The sequence below is a fragment of the Anopheles coluzzii genome, chromosome 3 (genome assembly GCF_943734685.1).
Source record: "Anopheles coluzzii chromosome 3, AcolN3, whole genome shotgun sequence".
In the NCBI taxonomy this organism is placed as follows: Eukaryota; Metazoa; Arthropoda; class Insecta; order Diptera; family Culicidae; genus Anopheles; species Anopheles coluzzii.
The window spans coordinates 75,430,613-75,453,631 of record NC_064671.1 but is presented as its reverse complement, the minus strand read 5'-3'; the positions used below and the strand labels follow the sequence as shown (position 1 = coordinate 75,453,631).

General features: G+C 43.1%; 3 protein-coding genes across 7 annotated transcripts in view; 1 reads left to right on the top strand and 2 right to left on the bottom strand.

Annotated features, from left to right (window-relative positions):
- The window catches only part of LOC120955788 (DENN domain-containing protein 5B), a 32,724-nt gene extending 23,408 nt beyond the window's left edge, over window positions 1-9,316 (bottom strand). For 2 of the 5 annotated variants that reach the window (XM_049609428.1, XM_049609429.1), the window contains exons 1-2: window positions 8,508-8,764; window positions 6,834-7,115 (exon numbers count right to left, since the gene is read on the bottom strand). In XM_049609428.1, coding sequence (XP_049465385.1) covers window positions 6,834-7,115; window positions 8,508-8,511 — 286 coding nt within the window. In that variant the 5' untranslated portion in view covers window positions 8,512-8,764. Of the gene's footprint in view, window positions 1-6,833; window positions 7,144-8,507; window positions 8,769-8,831 lie in introns of those variants that run through there. The other 3 variants (XM_040376935.2, XM_040376934.2, XM_049609427.1) reach the window with 3 other exon arrangements.
- Window positions 9,317-9,627: 311 nt separating this feature from the next.
- Window positions 9,628-11,020, top strand: LOC120958672 (glycerol-3-phosphate phosphatase-like). The gene is made up of 3 exons (XM_040381629.2): window positions 9,628-9,746; window positions 9,817-10,093; window positions 10,177-11,020. The coding sequence occupies exons 1-3, from the start codon at window positions 9,727-9,729 to the stop codon at window positions 10,837-10,839; spliced, it is 960 nt and encodes a 319-aa protein (XP_040237563.2). The 5' UTR covers window positions 9,628-9,726; the 3' UTR covers window positions 10,840-11,020.
- Window positions 11,021-11,772: 752 nt separating this feature from the next.
- LOC120959033 (gamma-aminobutyric acid receptor alpha-like) overlaps window positions 11,773-23,019 on the bottom strand; it is a 63,142-nt gene continuing 51,895 nt past the window's right edge. Inside the window, exons 6-8 of the mRNA XM_049609431.1 lie at window positions 21,898-22,161; window positions 13,693-13,834; window positions 11,773-13,619 (exon numbers count right to left, since the gene is read on the bottom strand). Of these exons, the coding sequence (XP_049465388.1) occupies window positions 12,677-13,619; window positions 13,693-13,834; window positions 21,898-22,161 (1,349 nt within the window). The 3' untranslated portion in view covers window positions 11,773-12,676. The remainder of the gene's footprint in view (window positions 13,620-13,692; window positions 13,835-21,897; window positions 22,162-23,019) is intronic.

Genomic DNA, 23,019 nt, shown 5'->3' with positions numbered 1-23,019 from the left:
CCAGAGTGAGAGTGAGTGGAATTGCAAAAGATCGTTAAAAGGATGGATGTTTTGCATTATTTTCCTGCCAGTCTGATGGAATGTATGAGAGAGTCAGTTTATAATTCAAATTCGTATAACCGTTCTGCTATCACTGACATTAGTGAGAATTCTGAATTACAATTTAAATTAGTTTATCTATTTTATATAAAGTAAGACGTTTGGAAACTGAACTTGAGTAAAAAAATAAGTTATGCTAGTTTTGTGTGGGATTTTGTATGGAGTGTAGACATGATTTCAGCCGCCAAACTGTCAAACTCCATATGAAACAGCTGGCAAGAATCGTAAAACCTTAGAATAATGAAGGATTTGTTGGTAATGCACGTGTTACAGTTACGTGGTAAATTCTAATTTAAGACATAAAAATCTCCCAATATAGTTCAAAAATAAAACATTGCAAGAATGCCAAAAACCAGCAAACAAAGACGGCACAAACACTTTCTACCTGTCTACAGGGCAAACGACCTATACAGCACAAATCAAGTTGGGGACTGTCTGGGACAATTTATCAAAACTTTCCCGTCTTACACACAAACACAACAACTCCAGTCATCATAACACTGAACCCAAGATTTTCTCCACAAAGATTGCACTTGATCGCACAGGAACAAAGCCACGCAAAACCACAATGATGCTGCTCGCTCTTCTTCCGTCGAAAGAAAGGAAAGGCGGCTCTTCAAAACCCCCCAAGCACCAAACAACGGACAGGAAAATCGATACTTGGCAACCAGCTTCCTGCGTGCAGCGTTCAGAGTCCAATCCGTCCTTCCGGACGCGTCTGGAAGTTATTTCCCGCCCCCCGGTTAGCGGGCACGGTAGCCACGGATGTCGCGCGATTGCCCGGCGCCGTTGGGTCTGCTTTCTTCGCCCTCAAACGTCAGTCCGGCGTTCGCTGAATCCGGACTAACGACAGTCGACGGTTAACCATTCTTTCGCCACATCCTTGGGGGAGAGAGCCCGATGTCTAATAAGCGTCTATTTATGGCATCGTTTTGTGCTTCTGATGAGTGGAGAGAAGATGACTATTTTATTTTTCATTTTTATGCTTACTTATGAAATGTGCACTCATAAGCATTTGTGACGCAGTTGAACTCATTCCGATGAGGTGAATATAGCAAGCCATTCAATTCTAATGCTTCTGCCAAGCGAACGATGAACCGAGCCGATGATTGTTCGATGCTGATTAAACATCATTACTGTCTGCAGAAAGTATAACACTATAAAACATGTCCAACGAACGACTGGAATGGTTATCTGTCGTAGTTGCTTGCTGGTGCACGATTGTGTCACAAATAAATGTGACAGATTCGTTTCCCGTTTTGTCGCTTTATGTCTGCATTATTTACGCCAAAATATGTCCATCAACGGCTGATGTATGATTGTGTCATTCGCTGGCTTTCCCTTAACGCCCTCAATCCTTTCGGCTACGATAATAACGACCCCGCTGGGAGGGAGCTTTCTGCTATCAATGCAACATTTATGTCACATCAGTTCAAGTGACTCATCACTACCCAATCTATGGACCGCGGTTGTCGTGTGCCGTCGATTTCACTTTTCGGGCGAAAGCGCGATAAAATTGTTTGTTAAGAGCAATGGATTGACTTAATAGCGATTTTTTATTCGAATCAGATTGATATGATACAGGGTTTTCCAGGGTTTCTCATAGTAGTGGAACACTTCCTTGACTCTTTCTTATTGGAAGTGAGCTTCATTTGTTGGAAATTGGACTCTATGGCATCCTTTTTGGACAGGGTCCTTGGTAATTCCTATTGCATTTGTCCAACTAGGGTGCTATAGAGTCTAATTCCCATTACATTAAATTCATTTGACATAACAAAGAGTCAATAAAGTGTCCCACAGCTATGAGAACTCCTTGAAAAACCTGTAAACTGATATTTATTGATTGTTGTTTCTATATTATAATAATATCTTTCTAAATATTTTGTATCAATCTTCTATATTCCACCGACCAGAAAAAGTTACAACACAAACACGTCTCCATACAGCGTACATATTTTAAATGCTGTTGCAAATGCTGCGCACGATGCTGCTCTTAAATGGCAAGTTAGTTTGTGTTTTTTTTTGTTGGTGGTGGGAGACGGCGTGGCACAAGTGTCTGCCCGCGGTTAGCATAACTGTAAACGGTTGTGTCTTCTAATGTGTGCAAAGATGCCGCCTGCCCCGCGACTGGGGTGGGCAACGACATTCAGCCAACCGTGGCAAATGCCAACCACCGACACAGTGGCAAGCCCTACGGCGATGGCAGCTGCAACAGTAGATTTTGCGTTTGTTGACGTTGCGCTTGCTTGCAAAATGAAAATAGTAGAAAGAAGAAAAAAAACGAAACACTGACAGGCGGACGAGTTGTGTCTACCCTTTTTTTTCACCGTCTAACGCCCTTTTTGTGTAAACTCTCTGTATAGGTAGTCTCTTATCAACCAACTCTTTATGGTACACCTACACTGACTAGCAAGTACAGGGTGCAGAAGAACGCACTAAGGAGTGATTTAATGGAATTAATAAGAAATATTTCGTACCTAAGCAATTGATGCATCTGTGAACCAGTATTATGAAAGCAGCTTCTATTTTCTTTTATTTTATTTTATCTTTTCAGCAGTAGTAGAAGAGACCATATCAATTCATTGATTTTCATCATTTTTTACTTACAAGCTTTTTAACTTGATTCCGCAAGCGTAGCAAGGTTTAACGCAACTGCAGCATTTGACAGGACAAGCGCATCAGTTGATTTCGGAACGGCATCATGCATCATGCTGACATCCTTCGCACTTGATATTAGTGATGGGAAAAATGAATCTCAGAAGGGATTCGAATCTTCGAATCCCAATCCTGGATGGAATTCGAATCTTTGAAACGAATCTCAAACGAATCCCAATCCCAAACGATTCGCAATCCCAGTCCCAGTCAGAATCTCAATCGAATCCCAATCCAATTCGAATCGCAATTCTAATCCCAATCCCAACCGCAATCATCTTCAAATATCAAAATTGATGCTTAAAATTTATCTGTAGCCATTTTATGATATTTTCTCTCGAACATACTTGAAATATCACGCAAAAAGGGGGAAAACATGCGATAACTTAACACATCTACTGTTTTATAGCTTCGTTCCGTCGATTCAAATTTTACTTACATCCGAAAAGGGGCATAAAAGTAATGGAGATATTGAGAACAGTGGAAGCGAAGTTTAATTTCTTCCCACACATAACGCATGATTTTTTTTTTGAAGACTTATTGTACCCCGATGGCCTGTCGTACACATCTTGCAGCTAAACCGTGCGCTGTGGCCAACGGCAGTATTTCAGCATCTCTCACGAGTTCAACGAACACGACGAAAACAGACACACACACATACAAACCATACGGTATTATTATGTACGGCCGTCGCAAGCAATTGAAAAATTAGCTTCAAACTTCAAGAAGGCATCCGCGCGAGATGGGACCCACCGACAGTTAACTCCCACCATGTGCGCCATGTATGGAAGGGGGTGGTTGCGACGGGTGCCACATTCTTGAGGTCATTTGTCTGTTCACTTGCCCTCACACACCGGGCTGTTGGTCAATAGGTGCGCCGTGTTTTCCCACCACCATTAAGGCGCTGCTGCAAGTGTCTGTATTCTTTTTTTCTTCCCGTGTTTTTTTTTCTTCTATCTTAACCCATCCGTCTAAGGTGCGTGTCTTGCGCGTACGTCAGCAGAATTTGGTATGCTAAGCGCCCACTTTAGGCGACGATTTGCTCACACACATTGCAGTGTAATAGAACGGACTTGGAAATAGAGACAGACAAACAGTTGCACACAATTGCAAATGGAGTTATTAAGAAACTATTAAGAAAATCATAATTTAGTATCAAATAAAACCATTTTTAATGTTTGATTAGTTCAACATCAAGTACACCGCTTACATACATCACATCGAGCATGTTATTAGCTCGTTTCTGTTCCGTTTCCGATAAGAGATATTCAAAACAATAACAACCTTGCGGCACCCGGCACACCGCACGCAACACGTGTACCAAACCATACCGGAAGCTCGTGGGCAGTGATAGGAAAATTAGCAGTAAAAAGTTTGCTACACCACCGCAGACACCAATGCCAGTGCGACAATGTAATGAACGTTTTTTTTTTTGCTCTGCTACTATCACACTCGATAGCCTCGAAAACACGGGCGACGGAGAAAAAAGCGACGCATTAGCATTTTAATGTAACCCGATGGGTCATCGTCATCGGCTTCAAATATTGCTTCCAGTACATTTGGCTTTGTGAAACTCGATCGAGCCTAGCGTGTGCATCGTAAGACGAGCACAAAGGAACTGTACATTCAGCTCAATTGAGTTCGTTTGTGTGGTAAGTTTCCTGCTGCTACTTCAACTGACCAAGTGTTAACTAAGTACGATTGACCGCTGCTGCACGTCCGAAAGGAAGTTTGTTCTTCATAGACATCTCGCATGTGCATCTCCGCTCGGACCACAACCAACACGCTATGGCTGGATCTTTACGCTTCCTGCCTGCAAACGTCTGGCGCATACGGGCGAGCAAATGGTGCTGCTACATCAATTTATATTAATTGACAACAATTGATATCGTCCGGGCAATAGTGCGTTAGGAGGGGCGCGTTACTACTAGCCAGACGAGCGGTTCCCCAAAAAGAGACATGAAATAATCAAATAAAGTATAGAGAGGACCAGTCCGAAGGTTAAAATTTTCGCTGTTTGTTTTCGAATGCTCGTTCCTAGTTCCAATACACTTTGTGAGGAATGCGCCAGATACATTTGTCAAACGATAGCTCAGAGCTAAAAAATACTAGTTGGAAACGATGAGTTATCTTATTGTACTATTGAGGATAATTATCAGTAAGTGTAATTGAAATTTAGCTTCTCTCTGGGCAGGAATCAGCTGTTTGCATTGTATAGCAGTTTTCGAACAGCTATCAAAGTGGGTACAGAATACAGGTGGACTTATCCCAAGGTGTATGAATTTAGAAGGCTGATTTTTAACGCTTCTGCGTCTGAATGAAGATTTTAAGAGCGTTTTGTGGAATCGTCAAGGTACCAGAAATCCTGTTTGAGTAAAAGTTTTCACCCGTCCTGTCAAAAAGTGAAGTTCAAATTTGGTTATAAAAACATGTTCTCATAGCATACACTTTGATTCTGGATTCCATCACCTGATCTCTTTAATGCACCTTGGGATAGATGAAAACACCACCTTGGATGGACCTTGTTTTCGATCAGTTACTCGAATCTAATTCTAGCTTTGAGCCTGTAATAATCTAGGCTGAATATCGCAGGCTAGTTTTGTGTGTGGTTTGTGTGTGGTGGAACTGTCAAACTCCATTAAAAAAGCTGACTAGCATCGTAAAAGGCCCCATTCTCTTTCAACGATGAAACGTTCCAAATGAATTGAAGTCACTTCAGATGCAATAAAGTTGTTAAACTACATCTAGGTCTTGAGATAGATGACGTTTAGAGATGGGACAAAGTAAACAGACAATGAGCTGCTGTCATACGAGTAAGAGTTTTAATTGTATATTCTACTACTTGATCTTTTTAAAGTAAAATGCATGATCTTTAGTGTTTCCAACTACCAATACAAACAATTCTTCCCATTTTAGAGACCATGGTTAGACCATGGGATGGTATTTAAGCCATAATGTATGAGACATTGAAAGATATAAAATAAACGTTGTCTGGTTATGATGTATGTTATGAATCTAAGAAAACATTTCATCATTTTTATTTTTGCTCTGATATGCTTTCAATACGTATAACATCATAAAAAATCTCAAAAATGGCCATGAAGATAAATCCGCACTCTAAAGTTTAATTATGATATTTTTAACGAAAGATTCATTGAGTTCTATTGACGAATAAATTAAAAAATATTCTGTTGTACAAAGGATGTGGCGAGCTGCAAGCTTTGGAAGTTTGCAATCATATAGGGGAGTATTGCAATCAATTAGGGGAATTTTGCAAGCGTATTGTGGAGCTGTCATCAGACTGTGGGTGCCGGTGTAAAAAACTTCGAATTGATACCGATGATGTTTTTTTAAAAACATCATTTGGAGTTGTTTTCGTGTGGGATTCAGCTGTACACATGATAAACTAAATAAATTCTGCTGCGGAGCCATGATTAAACATGATTAGTTAGTAAGATTGACGAAAATATGTTGAGGTATTTACAGAGGCACCCACAGTCTGATGACAGCTCCACAGTACGCTAGCAAAATTCCAATAATCGATTGCAACACACCCCTATATGATTGCAAACTTCCACAGCTTGCGTGCAACATTCCCCTACCGATTTGCAACATTCCCCTAAGTGATTGAACTATTCCCTTATATGATTCGAAACCCTGTATCAACCATTATCACAACAAAATAATCAAAAACAACAAATTGGGAGCTTAATTGATTGAAAAGGCTGCAATCAAACTACTGCAATGACGCATTAGTTCGAGTTAGACACGTGATGAGCATCACATCGGTCAATCCAATGCTTCGTTTTAAACCTTTTTGAGAAGGTCCTCGCAAAGAGAGATAAAATGCATTTACAGATGCATAAAAAGAAGAGAAGGACATTACTAAATAATTCAGAACAAATGTCAGCCATTAGCCACAAAGTCTCTATAAAAAAGGTAATTAATGTCGTAGACATGATTTTGAGAAGAATTACCTTATCATAATCATTAAACGGGGTTAAAACTACCTAAACATGTATTTCACATGTAAGATTCTTTAAAAAAAATATCTTGTATTAGAAATCGTATTTGAATCTTACCTGCAAAAAGGTCCGGCTCCAGCCCGGAATCCAGATCCAGCCCGCAGATGACAAAGTAATCCGCAAAGCGTGTGAACTGCTGCTGCACACTGTCGTTCTGCCCGACCCGTGGTCCACCCCCGCCGGGGCCGGGAGATTCGGTCCGATTGCGGACCGCTTCCGTCGACGTCGTGCCACCATTATTCGTTCCGGACTCGGTTGTAACGTTACGGCCACCGCCACCACTAACACTGTCAGCCATCCCGTGCTGGCCGTTGGATTTATCACTCATTCTGTGCGGTGCTGTAACCAGACACGCCGAGAAAAGAAACTTTAGCGGAAAAGGTGGTGGGGCAAAACGTTGGAATTTGTGTTGGGAAGGCAGGCGAAAGAAGAGGACGACGATGAAGGCAAGGACCGATTATGAGCTTTTAGGGTGTGTTGTTGTAAGGTCCCCTCGTGGATGAATCATAACATAATCACACGCACACACACGACGGCCACGGGTATGTTTTCACTTCAAACTGATACCAACATGAAGGCAAAAACTGCGAAAAAATGGCTCTTCAACGCCTCCTTGGCAACATTTTTGGCATAATCGTTTTTTTCCTTTCTTTTCGCCAATCATACCAATCTTCTCTGTTGTGTGCTTATCTTCTCTCCCTGTTTCCTGTTATGAGGGGGGGGGGGGAAATGCATGAACTGAAACGCTGACGTCGTTTGGGTGGATCGCTCGAGACTGTTGGTAAACACAGCGTGGTGGTGTGTTCATAAATATAACAAAAAAAGAAGCATACTACGAAGCGAAGCGCGTTTCGGAACAAAAATAACAACCTAATGCTCGACCGGTTCTAAGCGGACCACGCACAAACACACACACGCACACAGTCGGAAAGAACGTATACAAAGTTGACCTTCCTGCCTGTTCAACCGAAAACAGATCATGCCCTTGAAGGGGTCTCTCATCTTCTATCCCCCTTTAAATACCCCCACATGGTTACCCTTCGTCCTCCCCCTACCCCACCAAACCAACTGTACACGTTTGGCTTGATAATTGTACGCAAGCAGTGGCCACTTGAAGGCACAATTGGCGATGGTCACCTCTTTGGCCAAACGGCCGCCGTTTACACGACGTGCACGTGCAGCCCAGCTTGCTAAAGGATAATGTGATAAGCGAATGACGAACTTTTGCGCCATTGCCACTGTGCCACTGTGTGTACCGTGTGTGTGTGTGTGTGCATGTGTGTGTGCTGCTGTGCGCTCAATATAGAATTGTTTACGCGAACGGATGGTGAGGCGCAATCGAGCGTTCGAGCGGACGCGCGCGCGCACAACTGTTTACAACCGTGCACAGGACACCTGGCTCGTGGCCCCAAACTTGCCAACTTGCCAGCGGTTGAAGGATAAAGGCTGTGGGGTGGAAGGGTGGAAGGAACGAAGCAGGCGGACAGGAAAGAGTGGCGCAACGTAGCTTTCACCCGTGTTTGCGTGCGTTTGGCTGGGTTGGGGGGTTGGTTGTGCACAAAAATGGGGTAGGGGGAAGTGAAAGGTCGAGACCACCACTACTGCCAGCCCCCTTTCCACATTCTTGTGAATGCGTAATCTTCTCCTTCTCATGCACAGATCGAAAACGAAAAACGGGAAACAATGATGATTTTAAATATCTTCTTGCCCTGCACACAAACACACACATACACATTGATGGGAACGAATTGATTCTACGCCGCTTTCTAACGATCTCTTCTTGCTTCTTGCTACTGGCACAGCATCATCTTCTTCGAGGGTTTTGCTTGGCCTTCACCCTTGGACGTCGCCTGAGAGCAAGGGACGAACGCGAACGCGAGAGAGAGAGAGAGAGAGTGAGCGAGAGAAAACGAAATGGGGGAGATGGGACCAAGCGAGAGCAAAATCCCAATCACATCAGCACGCACACACTAACACAAGCGTTTGCACACATTCTTTTGGGGAATATTTTACAACACTTTTTTTCTCTTTAATATCTACTCGAACTTCACTTACTTTTCTTTACACTTTTGCTGGTACGCGGACGAGATTTAAATACACACACATACACACTCACACTACAATTAAGCCCTTAAACACTATGCAATGAGGAGAATGATTTTTCCTTTTTTTCCACACAATTATGAGCCTTTTGCTTTCTCGTAGTAGCTGGCGCTCTGAACGGGGGGCAGCAGCAGTAAATCACGGCACCAGGCACGGGGATGCTTCTTCCTGTGGCACATCCATTTTTGTTAACACCCTTCCGCCACAACAATCACATTCCGAGCTGCATTCTAGCACAAAAGCACTTCTTTTCTTTTCTTCAGATACGATGCGATTACGTTTCTGCGCTGTGTGGAATTGGAGGAGCTGCTGCTGCTGGTGCTGCTCCAGCAGAGAGTGTGTGAACCTTCGACGACGTAGCACGACGACGCACGCACAGCCAGCGACCTACACTGCTCGCGTTGAAAGACAAAGGAAAACAAACGGGAAAAAATAAATACACAGCCCCGTCCGCGGAGCTGCGCTGCTCTTTGACAGATCGCGGTCGGAAGAAGCGCGCGTTTATAGCGTGCGGTTCAGTGCTGCTAGGAAGGAACGGTGCGATGCCTTTTCGTAGCGTTGGTTGAAGGTGGGTACGAAAAGCGAAGAATGTTTTTGTTTGGTTTGCAAAAATATTACCAACATGTACCAGAACCCTTTAAACAGTGCTTTGATTAAATTATTTCTCTTTTAGAGTAATTAAAAAGACAAATTTTAAATTCAAACTGACACACCCGCCGTTTGTTGACAATTCGCGCTTGACATTGGGCAATGTCAGATGGGTTGCACAAATTAAATTCCCCTCCTCGTCGACGACGACGGGTCAGCCAAGCCCGGACGCACTAAACAATCGTTTTCTGTGTGTTTTATGTCCTTTTTAACCCGATCGTAAGTATCCATCTGCCTGGAAGTGTGTTTACCCTACTCGGTTATTCATACAGTCTTCCCCCCCGGCTAGCTTCCATCGGCTGTCCAGAATGTCGAAATACAGCGGCCAAAACCTTGGCTCCCTTTCGCCGGCCGAGATCAAGCAGTGGCTCGATTCGATCGACACGGTGCTAACGGACTGCGACGGGGTGATCTGGGTGGACAACAACCCACTGCCCGGGGCGCCCGAGGTGATAAATCGTTTCATTGCGAACGGCAAGAAGCTGTTCTTCGTGACGAACAACTCGACGAAAACGCGCCCGGAATTTGTGGAGAAAGCGGTCAAGCTTGGCTTTAACGTGACTATCGTAAGTGTAAACCGGTGTGACAAATGGGTTGAAAAATGGAATACACATCGTTTTTATTATTTTTTTTTTTTTGCTCACTTAAGGACAACATCATATCGACTGCGTACCTGGCAGCACAGTACCTGAAGAGTGTGGGCTTCTCCAAGACCGTGTACACGATCGGTTCGACGGGCATCACCAAGGAGCTGGACGCCGTTGGCATACGGCACATCGGCATCGGGCCGGACACGATCCAGGGCAGTCTGGCGGACACTGTCGCCAGCTTTGTGCCCGATCCGGACGTCGGTGCCGTGATCGTTGGGTTCGATGAGCACTTTAGCTTCGTCAAGATGATGAAAGCGGCCTCGTATCTGAACAATCCGGACGTTATATTCATTGGCACGAACACGGACGAGCGGTTCCCGATGCCGGACCGGGTTATACCCGGCACGGGCAGTATCGTGCAGGCGATGGTGACCTGCTCCGAGCGGGAACCGATCGTGATGGGCAAACCGAATCCACACATTTGCGAGATCATCCGCCGGGAGTACAATGTAGATCCGGCCCGTACGCTCATGATTGGCGATCGGTGCAATACGGACATTTTGCTGGGGAAGAATTGTGACTTCCAGACGCTGCTGGTCGAAACGGGTATACACAAGGCGGAGGATATAGTAAAGTACGGACAGTCGGAGGATCCGGCGGTGAAGGCACTGGTGCCGGATGTGTATCTACCTAAGCTGGGTGACTTACTGCCGTATCTGTGATGAGGGGGGGATGGCTGAGAGGTGCTTGGAAGTGCTGTAAGATTGTTTCAGCATGAGATGGTGCGAAAGTGTAACCGTTGTTTTAAACAATTGGTTCGTGAGAGTGTTGGAAAAAAAAATACCTCAATAAATGTGCGCTTTTTGCAAAATGGGTAACAACAAAAAAATCGCCCATAAACTATCGCATCGCTTTTAAAAATATCGTTAGAACCAATTGTTTTAAGTGCCTAATTAAAATCCCTCTTATCGCCCTTGTCACGTGCTTTCTTGCGTAAGCAAATTATATTTTCGAAATGACAATTTCGGACCTCTTCAAACTAGTGGTGGGAGCTCGGAATCGGACCAACCCGATTCCGTGTTCAGAATCAATTCCGGAGCCGATTCCGATTCCGAAGTCGATTTCGGAGCCGATTCCGGAGATGACTCCGAAACCCGAATCGATCGGGGAATCGCAATTTGCTCCGGTATAGGAATTGGACGGTAATTGGAATTAGCTCCGAAATGAGCATCAGAACCGATTTCGGAGCCAATTCTGGAGCCGATTCCACAGCCGATTCCGGAACCAATTCCGAAGCCAATTCCCGATCCAATTCCGGAGCCGATTCCGATTCTGGCGCCGATTCCGGAAGCAATTCCGAAGTCAATTTCGGAACCAATTCCGAAGTGAATTCCGTAACCAATTCCGAAGTCAATTCCTAAGCAGATTCCGTATCCGATTCTGAAGCCGATTCCAATTCCGGAGCCGATTTTGGAACCAATTCCAAAGCCGATTCCGGAACCAATTCCGAATCCGATTCCGGTTCCAATTCCGAATCCGATTCTGATTATGACGCCGATTCCGGATCCAATTTCGAAGTCGATTCCGGAACCAAATCCCAAGCCGAGTCGGGATACAATTCCGAAGCTGATTTTGGAACCAATTTCGAAGCCGATCCCGGAATCGATCCACGAAACTGATTCCGGACCTACTATCCGGAATCGATTCCAGAACACTTCGGAGCTAGCCGGAATCGATACCGCCAAAAGCGTAATTTTTCCCATCACTACTTCAAACGCCTGCACAAACGCACACTATTGAACACTATTGGTTTTATTTTCACTACTGCCGACACACACATCCAACATCGTTTTTTGGTTTTACTATGGCAATTTGTTAAACTTGCTTTTTAAATCTCTGCTAGTGGTAACGGTTTTCTGTTTTATCCCATCCCCGCCCCTTACTTTGCTATCAACCTGACCGTCCGTACCTGCGGCACACGCGTCGGCTTTGTTTGTGGAACGAACACCAGATCCTCAAAATTGACCAGAAGCTCCTCCTGCCCCGATTGCGTTGCTGTGCGGGTTCTACATCCTACGCTTGGCCTTGTGCCTATTTCCTTCAAATATCTCCAACATTTGTTTAATCAATTCTTCTTTCTTGTTTAGTAAGCGCATCTGGTCCCAACGCGTATTTTTAACTGACAATATTTGTTCAATGTAGTTGGTAGGTTTTCTCTCTTTACTTTCTTTTCTACCTTTTCATCTAATGTTCTAATTTCTTTTGTTACTTCTAGTAGCATCTTTGATAGCGTTTTTTTTCTTGGTTTTGTTTCGGGCCCAACTGGTTTTTTTTCTCTAGTTCCGCGTTTCTCCCCAAAATTGGCACATTTAGTTTTAGCAATTTAAATTTAATTTCACTACACTACACAACGGAATTTTCGGTTTCGTGGCTTAAACTTAGAAACAATTTCTGTTATTGCTACTACATTTTTTTTGTTCAATATCCCTTCGCTTCCTTGCGGCTTTCTTTCGTGTGGAGGGCACAGATCATCAATCAAAGCTTCCTGCGGGGCCCTTCCTATCCGACCTTCGGTTGCTGGGGTAGCCGCTCGCTCCGCGACAGATACAGATACCAGTAGAACACATTGATGGCCAGGAACAGCAGTGGGAAAAAGATGCGCGAGGCACGATCGATCTTCGAGACCGAGTTGAACCGTGGCGCTCGTTTCCTTCGTCGGCGCGTCCGGTGCCCATTTGTGCCGTGCGTTTCCGACGCCGTCAGCGGCGCATTGATGGTGAGATGGTGCTGCTGCGCCCCGCCGTGCGTGGACCCTGCTGCTCCCGACCGTCTTCGATGGTGGCCACCCAGCGCGGACGTCGTCGGCGGGGACGCGAACGAGGACGAGGTAGTGGCCGGCTCGATGGGCGCTCCATACGCACCGGCGCGCTCCACGGTGGAGGTGCTGGCGTGTGGGTCGCTGGTCGTCGAGTCCTCCACGCCACAGGAACTACCCCCGCCGAAGCAGGACACGTCGGTCCAGGAAGTTTTGGGCGTCTTCCGCATCGGCGTCAGCGGGAAGGAACACACGGACAGTGGTATGACCTCGATGATGCGGGAGTCCGTCGCACCGCTGCCCTGAGCACCGCTGATCGAGGTAATGGTGGAGCAGCGCTTGCCTCCGCACCGGCCCGGCGTGCCCGCGGGGCCCGCAATGTTGATGGAGTGATGATGCTGAGCGGCTCGGGACGAACCGGGACCGTTGCGATCGGGCGCTTCCCGATCACTGTCCTCGTCGTCCGAGCTGGACGTTAGCTCGTCCACGCTGAAGTAACACTCGCCCGAGCCGTACTTGGTGAAGTAGTGCACGATCGCGAACTGGATGATCGTGGCGAAGATGAAGCCGAACGAAAGGAACACGAAAAAGTCCAACGCGGTCGGGTAGGGCACCTTCGGCAGGTCGGTGCGCGCCTCCAAACCCAGGAACGTCATCGTCAGTACGGTGGTGATGCCGAGCGAAACCCTAAAAGCAGAGAGATGTGTCCTGAATCCCGTGGTGGTGATGGAGGCAATCAGTTGGTGTGAGGCATACTTACCGATCTGCCGTTGCCTCGCGGTTCAACCAGAAGGAAACCCAGGACAGGACGACCAGCAGCACGCACGGTCCGTACACTTGTATCAGGAAGTTGCCCATGTGCCGCTGGAGATGGAAGCTTACCAGCAGCATTGAATATTCCGCTGGAACGATGTAAATCACAATCAGTAACCCTTCTTATCAGTGGCTGTTGCCTCTCGATCAGAGCTTCCCATCCCCTCAAACTTCAATTCAAAAGTCAATTTCGTCCCTCTGGAGTGACTTTCCTGCCGAAACATTTTCCCAACCTTTTGCTGAGCCATGCATGGTCTGTCTCTTCCCCTTTGTAGATTCAATTCCTCTTTCCATTTTTAACCTTTCAACCCCGACTAAAAACATGAATAACAATATGTTGTGCTATTATCGGGACGGCACCAGCGTGGTTCATTGCGCCCTCGCCCGGCAAACATGTGCGCAAGCGGTGGGAGAAGGCGTCTTATTTGAATAGATGATTCCCTATTTATCAGAGAGTATTAATATTCTCGAGCGTCAATACAAAACGGGGTAATAATCGAACATGCCGACGGGACGGGATGGATAATGGTGGGAATGCTTGGTCGTGATGTGCGAAGATGTGGTTATCTTTTGGTAAGCATTTTTCCTTTGGGGGCGAATCTAGGCCACATCTGATATGGTGATATCTCATATCTCTGATATTTCACTTTTTTTAAATCGTCATTTCAGAAAAAAAAGTTATCAAGGAACAAATTACTGTACAAATTCTACTAAATTTTCTACGCTAATGCCTACGCCGAATTCCTGCGCTTTTTCCTACGCTAATTCCTACACTATTCCTACGTTGCACATTTACTACCGGGAATGGTTGGTCGACTGGACCTGAAATTGTATCGGTTCCAGACCCGGACAAAGTTCAAGTATTGTTCTGAATTCGAATCCGAGACAGTTTTAGGTACTGATTCAAAAATTAAATGATATCGAGAGCTATTCATGGATCGGTATGAGTTCATGAGAGGTTCCAGGACCAGTATGGGCTCATGATAGGTTCCAGGACCGGTATGGGTTCAGTTTTCCATCCAGAACCGTTATTATGTTGTGTGCAGTTCTTGATCCGGAAAAAGGTAATGTATTGATGTCAGGACTAGTATTGGTGTCAGAACCAATATTGGTGTAAGGACCAGTTTTGGTTTGGTTTTAAGCCTCTTTAGGGGTCGTCATAAGCATTCTTTAGAGCAGGGGTCTCCAAACTATGGCCCGCGGGCCGCATGCGGCCCTCGAGAGCCTATTATGCGGCTATCGTAACTATTTTTAGACAAAATGTAATTGTTGCTTAAGCCGGTCTCGTAGTACATGCCCGTCATGGGTTCAAGCCCCAAATGGACCGTGCCGCCCTACGTAGGACTGACTATCTTGCTATGGGGGGATCAATAAGTTACTGAAAGCCAAGCCCACAAGTAATGGTACAGACAGGCCTTGATCGACAACGGTTGTTGAGCCAAAAAGAAGAAGAAGAAGAAGAATTGTTGCTTTTAGGAGACGTAGACCAAGCTTTAATAATAGAAAGCTATAGGAGTTTTGTACATTATGCTAGTATTTTCTTATAAACGTTCGCATTAGATACAGGCAACGGAAAAATGGCCTTCAATCTAGCCATTATATGTGAAGCAATGCGGCCCGCGAACTGAAAAGTTTGGAGACCCCTGCCATAGAGTAAAGGAGATCCTTGAAATTTAGTTACGCAGCCCTGTAATCTAGCCAAATTAACTAGTAATTTTCAAAATCCTCTTCACGCGCGAGGACGGTTCTTAAAAATTAGGAAAAATGTATTAAATTTTAATGAAAAAAGTTACTAATAATGATTTATTCACATTTTTGAATACATCATTGATATTGGAATAAAAAAATATAACCAATGGAATAAATATAACTCAGGAAGACAAACAAACTGTCTGATATTGCGCACCATTATTTGCTTTACGTTGATGGTTTGCAACAATAACACATTTGTACAACATTAATAATGCTTAGTTATTCTTGTTTCTACTATTTGTGTTTGTTTTAAACAGTTTTAATGTTTTCTGTTTAAATTATAAGATTCTAACTATATTTTCATAACATAAACCTGCTATTAATGTTATTTGAATATAACTTATAAAGAAACGGATGTTTTGATATATTGAGCTTTTACATTTATAAATCAACACCTAAAAGCACCTTAAATTTGAAATTGTGATATTATCATATGATATTTATTATTTTCCAGCTTAAATTCTATACAATCTAACGCACAATGCGAAGATGAGTTAATAAACATTGAAAAGTAGAGCCAAATCTTCTTTTATCCTTTGCAAAGAAAGCTCATACTTAAAGCACACACTTTCGAGCAAAACATTTAATACGAGTCGATCTTTAAATTCTATCGCGCTTTATGTGTCCGCTCCACAATTACACGCCATTTCACTTCGTTACATTCGTCTCGAAAACGATAATGCGTTTATTTGCTCGACGACAAAGTCTAGGTGTGTGAAGCTGCCGTAGAATCAAAGCAACAGGAAGCAAGGTGTGGCACCGGGCGGCAAAAGTACACAAATTCTTCAAAATCCTGCTTTCGAAACGAGTCACTTTTGGGCGAAGCGCACTCTCCCGACCGATGGATGGGTACGCGGCCCATATATGGGACGGAAATTTTAATCACCTTCTCGTTTTCCCATTCGCTATCGTTCCTTTCCCTTTCCCTATGGCCCTGGTGTTAATTCGCAATGCAATGGGACGCTGGCATGTGGGACATCCGGACGGAAGTGGAATTTCCGCCCAAGCGTTGGCGCGAAGGAAAGGGCGCTAAAGTGTCTGTCGCTGTGTAATTTCAGGTTTGTTTACTGTTTGCTGCGCGTGTGGGATTGATTTGTGCCCGGGGGAAGCAAGAAACAAGTGAACTGAATAGAGAGTGTTACAACCGTCACCGTTGTTACTGTAACGGATTCAATGGGTTTTTTGGAAATTTCTTGTGATTTGGTAACGTTTTATTATGCTTACTGGAATATATTCTCTGCATAATCATAATGTTAAAGACTCTCCGTCCCAGGAAGCTCTAGGAAGTTTATTTTTAAAATTTACTTTGCCAATCTGTTTGTTAGGTTTCTTGATGGTTGATGAGCGTTTCCAAGAAATGTACCAACTTTCACATGTGCAATTTATCTAATTTTCAAAATCTACAGGATTTTGTTTAATTTCCCGGTACGGGCATAGAGTTAAGAAGCGTTGTGTTGGAGTAAAAATTGGTTCTGCAAATTTTTATTGTTTTTCCTTCTATGAAACACGCATGCAAAATCGTTATCAATGTTAACGCCATAAGCCAACAGCTTTCAACTGTACCACCGATCAAAACCGGTGGAAGAAATAAAACCTCCAGCATGACAACGATGCTTTTCATTCAAATGCCCACTTGAATACGCATGAATATGTCAACCGCAGCAGTTTTCGAGTGAACAATTGTCGAAAGGATGATACAATTTACACCAGCATCATCGTCATTCGTGCCCATACACTTGTTTAGAGGATGAATTGGTACGTGCACGAGATTATATTTGGGTACGCTGGGTTGCATGACTTTATGAAGGGGTTTTTTAAAAATATCTTTTTTTTTAATGTTTTCAACGAGAAAAAAAGCGGATGATAATGAACGAAAGATAAAATGTTGAAGAGTTTTATCTGGAGAGCAGGAAATTAGTGGACTGGAAAAATGTAAATGATTGACATTGGTATGGTTGAAAATTCGATGTAAATAGATTTGCGCATCGCAAAATAATTGAAAAGTTTTGGAAAATACTCCTCTAAAAGACTACTTATAAATCGATCATGTTGGTTTATGAAACATGATCTTTTTTTTTTGCAAAAACAGAACATTTAAATTAAGATTGATAACTTAAAAAGAATTACTTATGTATAAGCTTTTCATGAAAATAAACCACTACTAGCAAAACAGTACAAATTATAACCAATTTTTCTTTACATTTACATTAAACATCAGCAAAAATAAGTAGTTTTATGCGTCCAACCATAGGTAATTGAAATTCCTTATAAGTAACTATGGTTTTGGTAATAAGGAAACATGGAGTAAAAATTAAAAGCTTTTAAACTGATTATCTTCCTTCCACTAATCTGGATTAGTTAAATTAAACTGGTTTAATTATCTTCCATCCACTTTGCCCATAATTATTTGAGTTAAACTATCGAGAAATTACATTTATTGCAATTTAAGATCGATAAAATTATTTCTAAAATAAAATTTTACAATAATGCGGCCCTTTCCGTTTGAAGCTCGAAGGCTGAAATTTCAGCCTATCAGCTGTTTGCATTGTATAGCAGTTTTCGAGCAGCTATCTAAGTGAGTATAATATACAGGTGGGCTAATCCCAAGGTGTATGAATTTAGAAGGCTGATTTTTATCGCTTCTGCTTCTGAATGAAGATTGTAAGAGTGTTTTGAGTATTCGTCAAGCCTCCAGAAAGCTCGTTGGAGCAAAAGTTTTCACTCGTTCTGTCAAAAAGTGATATTCAAATTTGGTTATAAAAAATGCCATGAGACCACCTGGACTACATACACTTTGATTCCAGATTCGATCACCTGATGTCTTTAATGCACCTTGGGATAAATGTAAACAACACCGTGTTTTCGAGCAGGTACTCGAATCTAATTCTAGCTTTTAGGCTAAAATTTTCTAGACTGAAAATCGCAGGCTAGTTTTTCGTGTGGTTTTGTATGGATTGTTTACATGATTTCAGCCTCCAACTGTCAAACTCCATACAAAAAACTAACTAGAATCGTGAAGACCCTCAATATTGGTAGGGATGGATTTGCGAAAACTACCATTTTTACGGTACTGAGCCATTATTAACAAATAATTAAAAATAATTCCCCTTTTAAATTCTCTTAACTTCACTTACATTCTCGTCCATTCTTACTTATTATTCACTTTGTCTGCTAATTAACTTGCTCTCGCACTCGTTTCATCGCAACCAAATATTATAACAAATATTCGAGCAAAATTTTCAAAAATATTTTTCAAAATCAGCTAAAAGAAATATAGCTGAAAACCACTAATGTGCAATACTGCAATCTGGCTGTTCTGTGTGGTTAAAGAAAATCAACTAATAAATCATTTACTACTGATTTAAAGCACACAATAGTTCCTTCAATTCAATTTAAATTTTAATTAAAAGATCCTCATCAATTATCCAATTTAATGGAATCGTTTCAGCATTCTAATTGGAAAAAGTGGCTAAATGTTACCCTTTTAAACCCATTTAAAGCGATCCCCTTAAAAAACCACACCAATGCTTCTCACTAAAGCTCTGCCTCAAAGTTTATGCCACGATCATCATCCCGCAGTTCGCTAAAACTATGCAAACTATTTTTCATCTATCTCTCTCTCTCTCTTCACATCTCACCACACACATAAGGCACATGATTCTCCTCTTTCGGTTGGCATTACTATTTCGGTGCCAGATAGTCGGAAATAATACCGGCTACACCAGCAAAAGCAGCAGCAGCAGCAGCAGCCGTTTTGTAGCGATAATCTTCTGTAGCGGCCACCACCACAAAAACCGCCAAGCTTCCTTTGCCACGCTCACCGCTGGTGGTAGGGGTAAATATTCCACCACGGAACCAGTGGCCGTGGCATCCTGCGCGAGCTTGACAAAGCTAAATTGATTCCTAACGAGATTTATCCTTTTACACGGTGAAATTGATCCACTCAAGACTCGGGCTACATTCCTTCCGTACCGGCAGCCAAACAAGCAAGCAAGCGAGCAACGGAATCAGCTGTTTTCAGCTCGTTCGGTCGGTGAATTTTTGCTTGTTTGCTTGTTTCATTGTGCTGCCGCCGTCCAGGATGTTTATATTGCAGGCGTTTGGGAGGTGCGGGCCGACAAAAGGAAAGCGACGGGCAGCAGTGAGAAAATTTCGCCCCGGAAGGAAGCTGAAAATGCCATCGTTTTGTTGCGTGGAAAAACGGGCCGAGAGAATTGAATTATCTCGCGGGTCCGGAACTGGAAGATAATAACCTTGAGCTTGAACGCAGCACGATGAATGGTTAAGCTAGCAAAACACTGATACGATTTCAAACGGTGTACAGGTAACAGCTTTCGCTCTCTTTCGGGTTTTCTAGGAAACAGGTAATACTGCGCTGGCTGTTTGGATCAGGCACGGCGACGCAGAGACGTATGGAGTAGAGCATAAATTTAATTCCGACTATTATTTTTAACACCGTCGTACCGGTAGCAAAACACAAATCACAGCCAATCATTAAAAGGGTATGCTTGTTAAGGAAACACTTTCCCGTTTGTACACATCATTATTGCAGGTTGGAACATACAATACGTGTTTTGTATTTGTTATAGATATTGTAGAGTGTAAATTTAGAAATAGAAGTATTTAGAATTTCGAAAAAAAGAAAAAAGGTACTGCTAATGTATAAATAAGATAGCAAAAGAATGAATCGCATTTTGCATACCTCTAGGCGCTTTAAATCTTAATAGATTTGTTGTGTTTTATTGTACCTCTGGTTCATAAGCTGTAATGCGGCAAGTAGATAAACCGGATCGATTAGGAGGATCGATAGAACTTCCTCCTGATTTGGATGATCTCTTGTTGCGATGCTTTGAACATTGGTCAGCGCTAGTAGCGTTTCGCTTGATCGCAGCATCCTTTAAAGGTAGCGGAAGGAGTGAGAGAAAGGATACACATTCCGCTCGTCATCTTGCTTTTCGCATGATAAGAGCATGTGATAAGCGCCAAATAAGAGAGAGTAAGCTATAAATATTCTAGTGAGAGCGAGGCAAATGGAGAAACCGGAACGATTAGGAGGAACGATAAAGCTTCTTCCTAATATGGATGATCTCCTGTTACGCTAGTAGCGTTTCGATTTGTCGCAGCATGCCGAAAAGGAAGCGGAAGGAGTGAGAGAAAGGATACACTTGAGAGAAAGGTGAAACTCGCCAATTGAACACTATTACCGCAACATAGAATTAGCGCCGGTATTTTAGAGAAAAGCTTATTTGTTAACAACAGTGTTAACATCAATTTATTTATTTTATTAAATAAATCTAATAATACCTAAAAAAAACCTTCTTGCATACTTTTAGGCGCTGAGCTTGGTGAAACGAGAAGGTAGAGGTGGTGAACCTTATATATTATGAATCGTTGTGTTTTGCTATGTTATCTACGTCGTTTTTGTACTTTCGTAGCTCTGGTTCATTGAATAGTTATGGCTATATTACATGTTTTCTTCATTTTCCGGAACATTTTAATTCGGTTATCTTTAAATTTAGATTTGAATTTGGATTGATTTATTCTACTATTGCTCAAAATAACGAGTTAGATTTTCAATCAAAACTAAACTGTTTGCGAATATAAAAACATGGCTTAGTTCTTAAGCACATGAGTTATTTTCTTTACATTTCATCTAGGGCATCTGAAATGATAAACAAATCTTTAAAGATTATTTCATCCCAAAATGTTCAGATTAATTTATTCTTTTTCATCAGTTCCACAAATCTGAATCAGAGTTTGTTCATCAGTAGCCTAAATTAATTTAACGATTTCGAACAACTTATCGTATCAAACATTTTAAAAAGTTCTAATGCATTTGAGGAAAAATCATGCAACGGCACGAGCACAAGAAACTTTCTTCATTTCACTATATCCACACCTAACACATGCTCCGGTGCCCATGAGATGAAACACTTTCCACTCCGCACCGTATGATTCTTTTCATCCCATCATTTCTATCCACCCATCAAGATAAGGATAATAATCCCTTACCACTTAGCGCGCAGATTTGTTCGACAATTTAGATTATAGTCGCTTTGAGCAAAGCATCACCGGGTTCGCTTTCGCTTCGTGTAACGATGATATCCTCTGCCCATTATCTCCGGTCTGGCATAATGAAGATTCCATTCGGAAAGTAATTAAAAAATTTAATCTCTTCGTCGACCATATTTGATAAAGCCTAACCTGGTGGTCTCGAGCGAGGAGAAAGGGTGGAATTATGCAAAATAACTTACGACGGTGCTGGCCAAGCAAAAGCCTGTGATGAATACGTGTTCCCATACGATCCGAAAAGTTTCTTATCCCAAGGTAAAGACTGTTTGCTATCGAACTCACCGCCACATACTCCCTCTCCTTCTATACTTAAGCGGTATATACTTACACATGTAGAGTTTGCCGTTGCCTTCGCCACCAGTTGCACGTCCAACGCCACCGTCCAGCCCCAGACCGAGCTCCAGGTCGGCGTTGCCCATGCCGTTCAGCACGGTCGCACCAGCGCTCGCCGTGTTGTGCACCACCCGATCCGTCACGTTTCCGGCCGGCCATTCGACCAGATCGAACTGGGACAGCTTCATGTCGTCGGCGATGGTGACGGCCGTGCGACCACTGTTCCACCGATACAGCACATCGTTCGTGGTGTAGCCGACTGGAAAGGCAGGGTCGAGCAGGACGCAGGCAAAGCGGAACCGGAAAAAGGAAAAGAAGCGAGAAAACGGGAAATAAATACACTCGTAACAAGGAAGTCTCCGGTGGGACCTGACGGCAGGGACCGTGTGGAGCTTTCGGCGGACGTCTCTGCTGCTACCATGTAATTAGTCTATCCCATTTGTGCGGATAATTCGGACGTAATCGTCAGGACGAAACTACTCATTATGGCTGCACATCTTTAATGTAATTAACGAAAGAAGCAAAAATGGTTGCCTATTTGATGGGCGTTGCTCAGATCCGGATGTGTAGTTTCGCGTGCTTGGCCGCGCGCGCGGTTGAGATTGCACATTTTGGTCGACTTTCGTCTTTCGTGGTATTGGCTCGAAGGACGTTTTACAAATTCGCTTAATAGAGATAGTTTAAATAGTACTTTTGTTGGGCGATGTGAACGGAACGATGAAGGAATAATGGATAAGAATGAAGGACACACAATGTTACGTAAACGGGATAATAATATGGCATCAAAGGAGTTAGATATGGTAACTATTCTCTTTAACTGTCAAAAGTATGTAGTAGTTATGGAGCGGTCATCACTCAACCTTCTGGTATTTCTTCAATAATTTTCACGCAAGATTCATGAATCCCGAAAGATTCACAAAACGACAGGGATTCATGGATCTTGAGGGATTTATGAATCTCAAAAGATTCGTAGAGCTTGAGTTTCTTCTTATTCTTCTTCTTGGCGTAACGATCTACGTGGCCATGCCGGCCTATACAGGCTTTCGAGTCTTCTTAGCTAGAAATATGCAGCTGTACAGTCAGTTCTTGCTATGAGGAGACGGTGCATACAGTGACG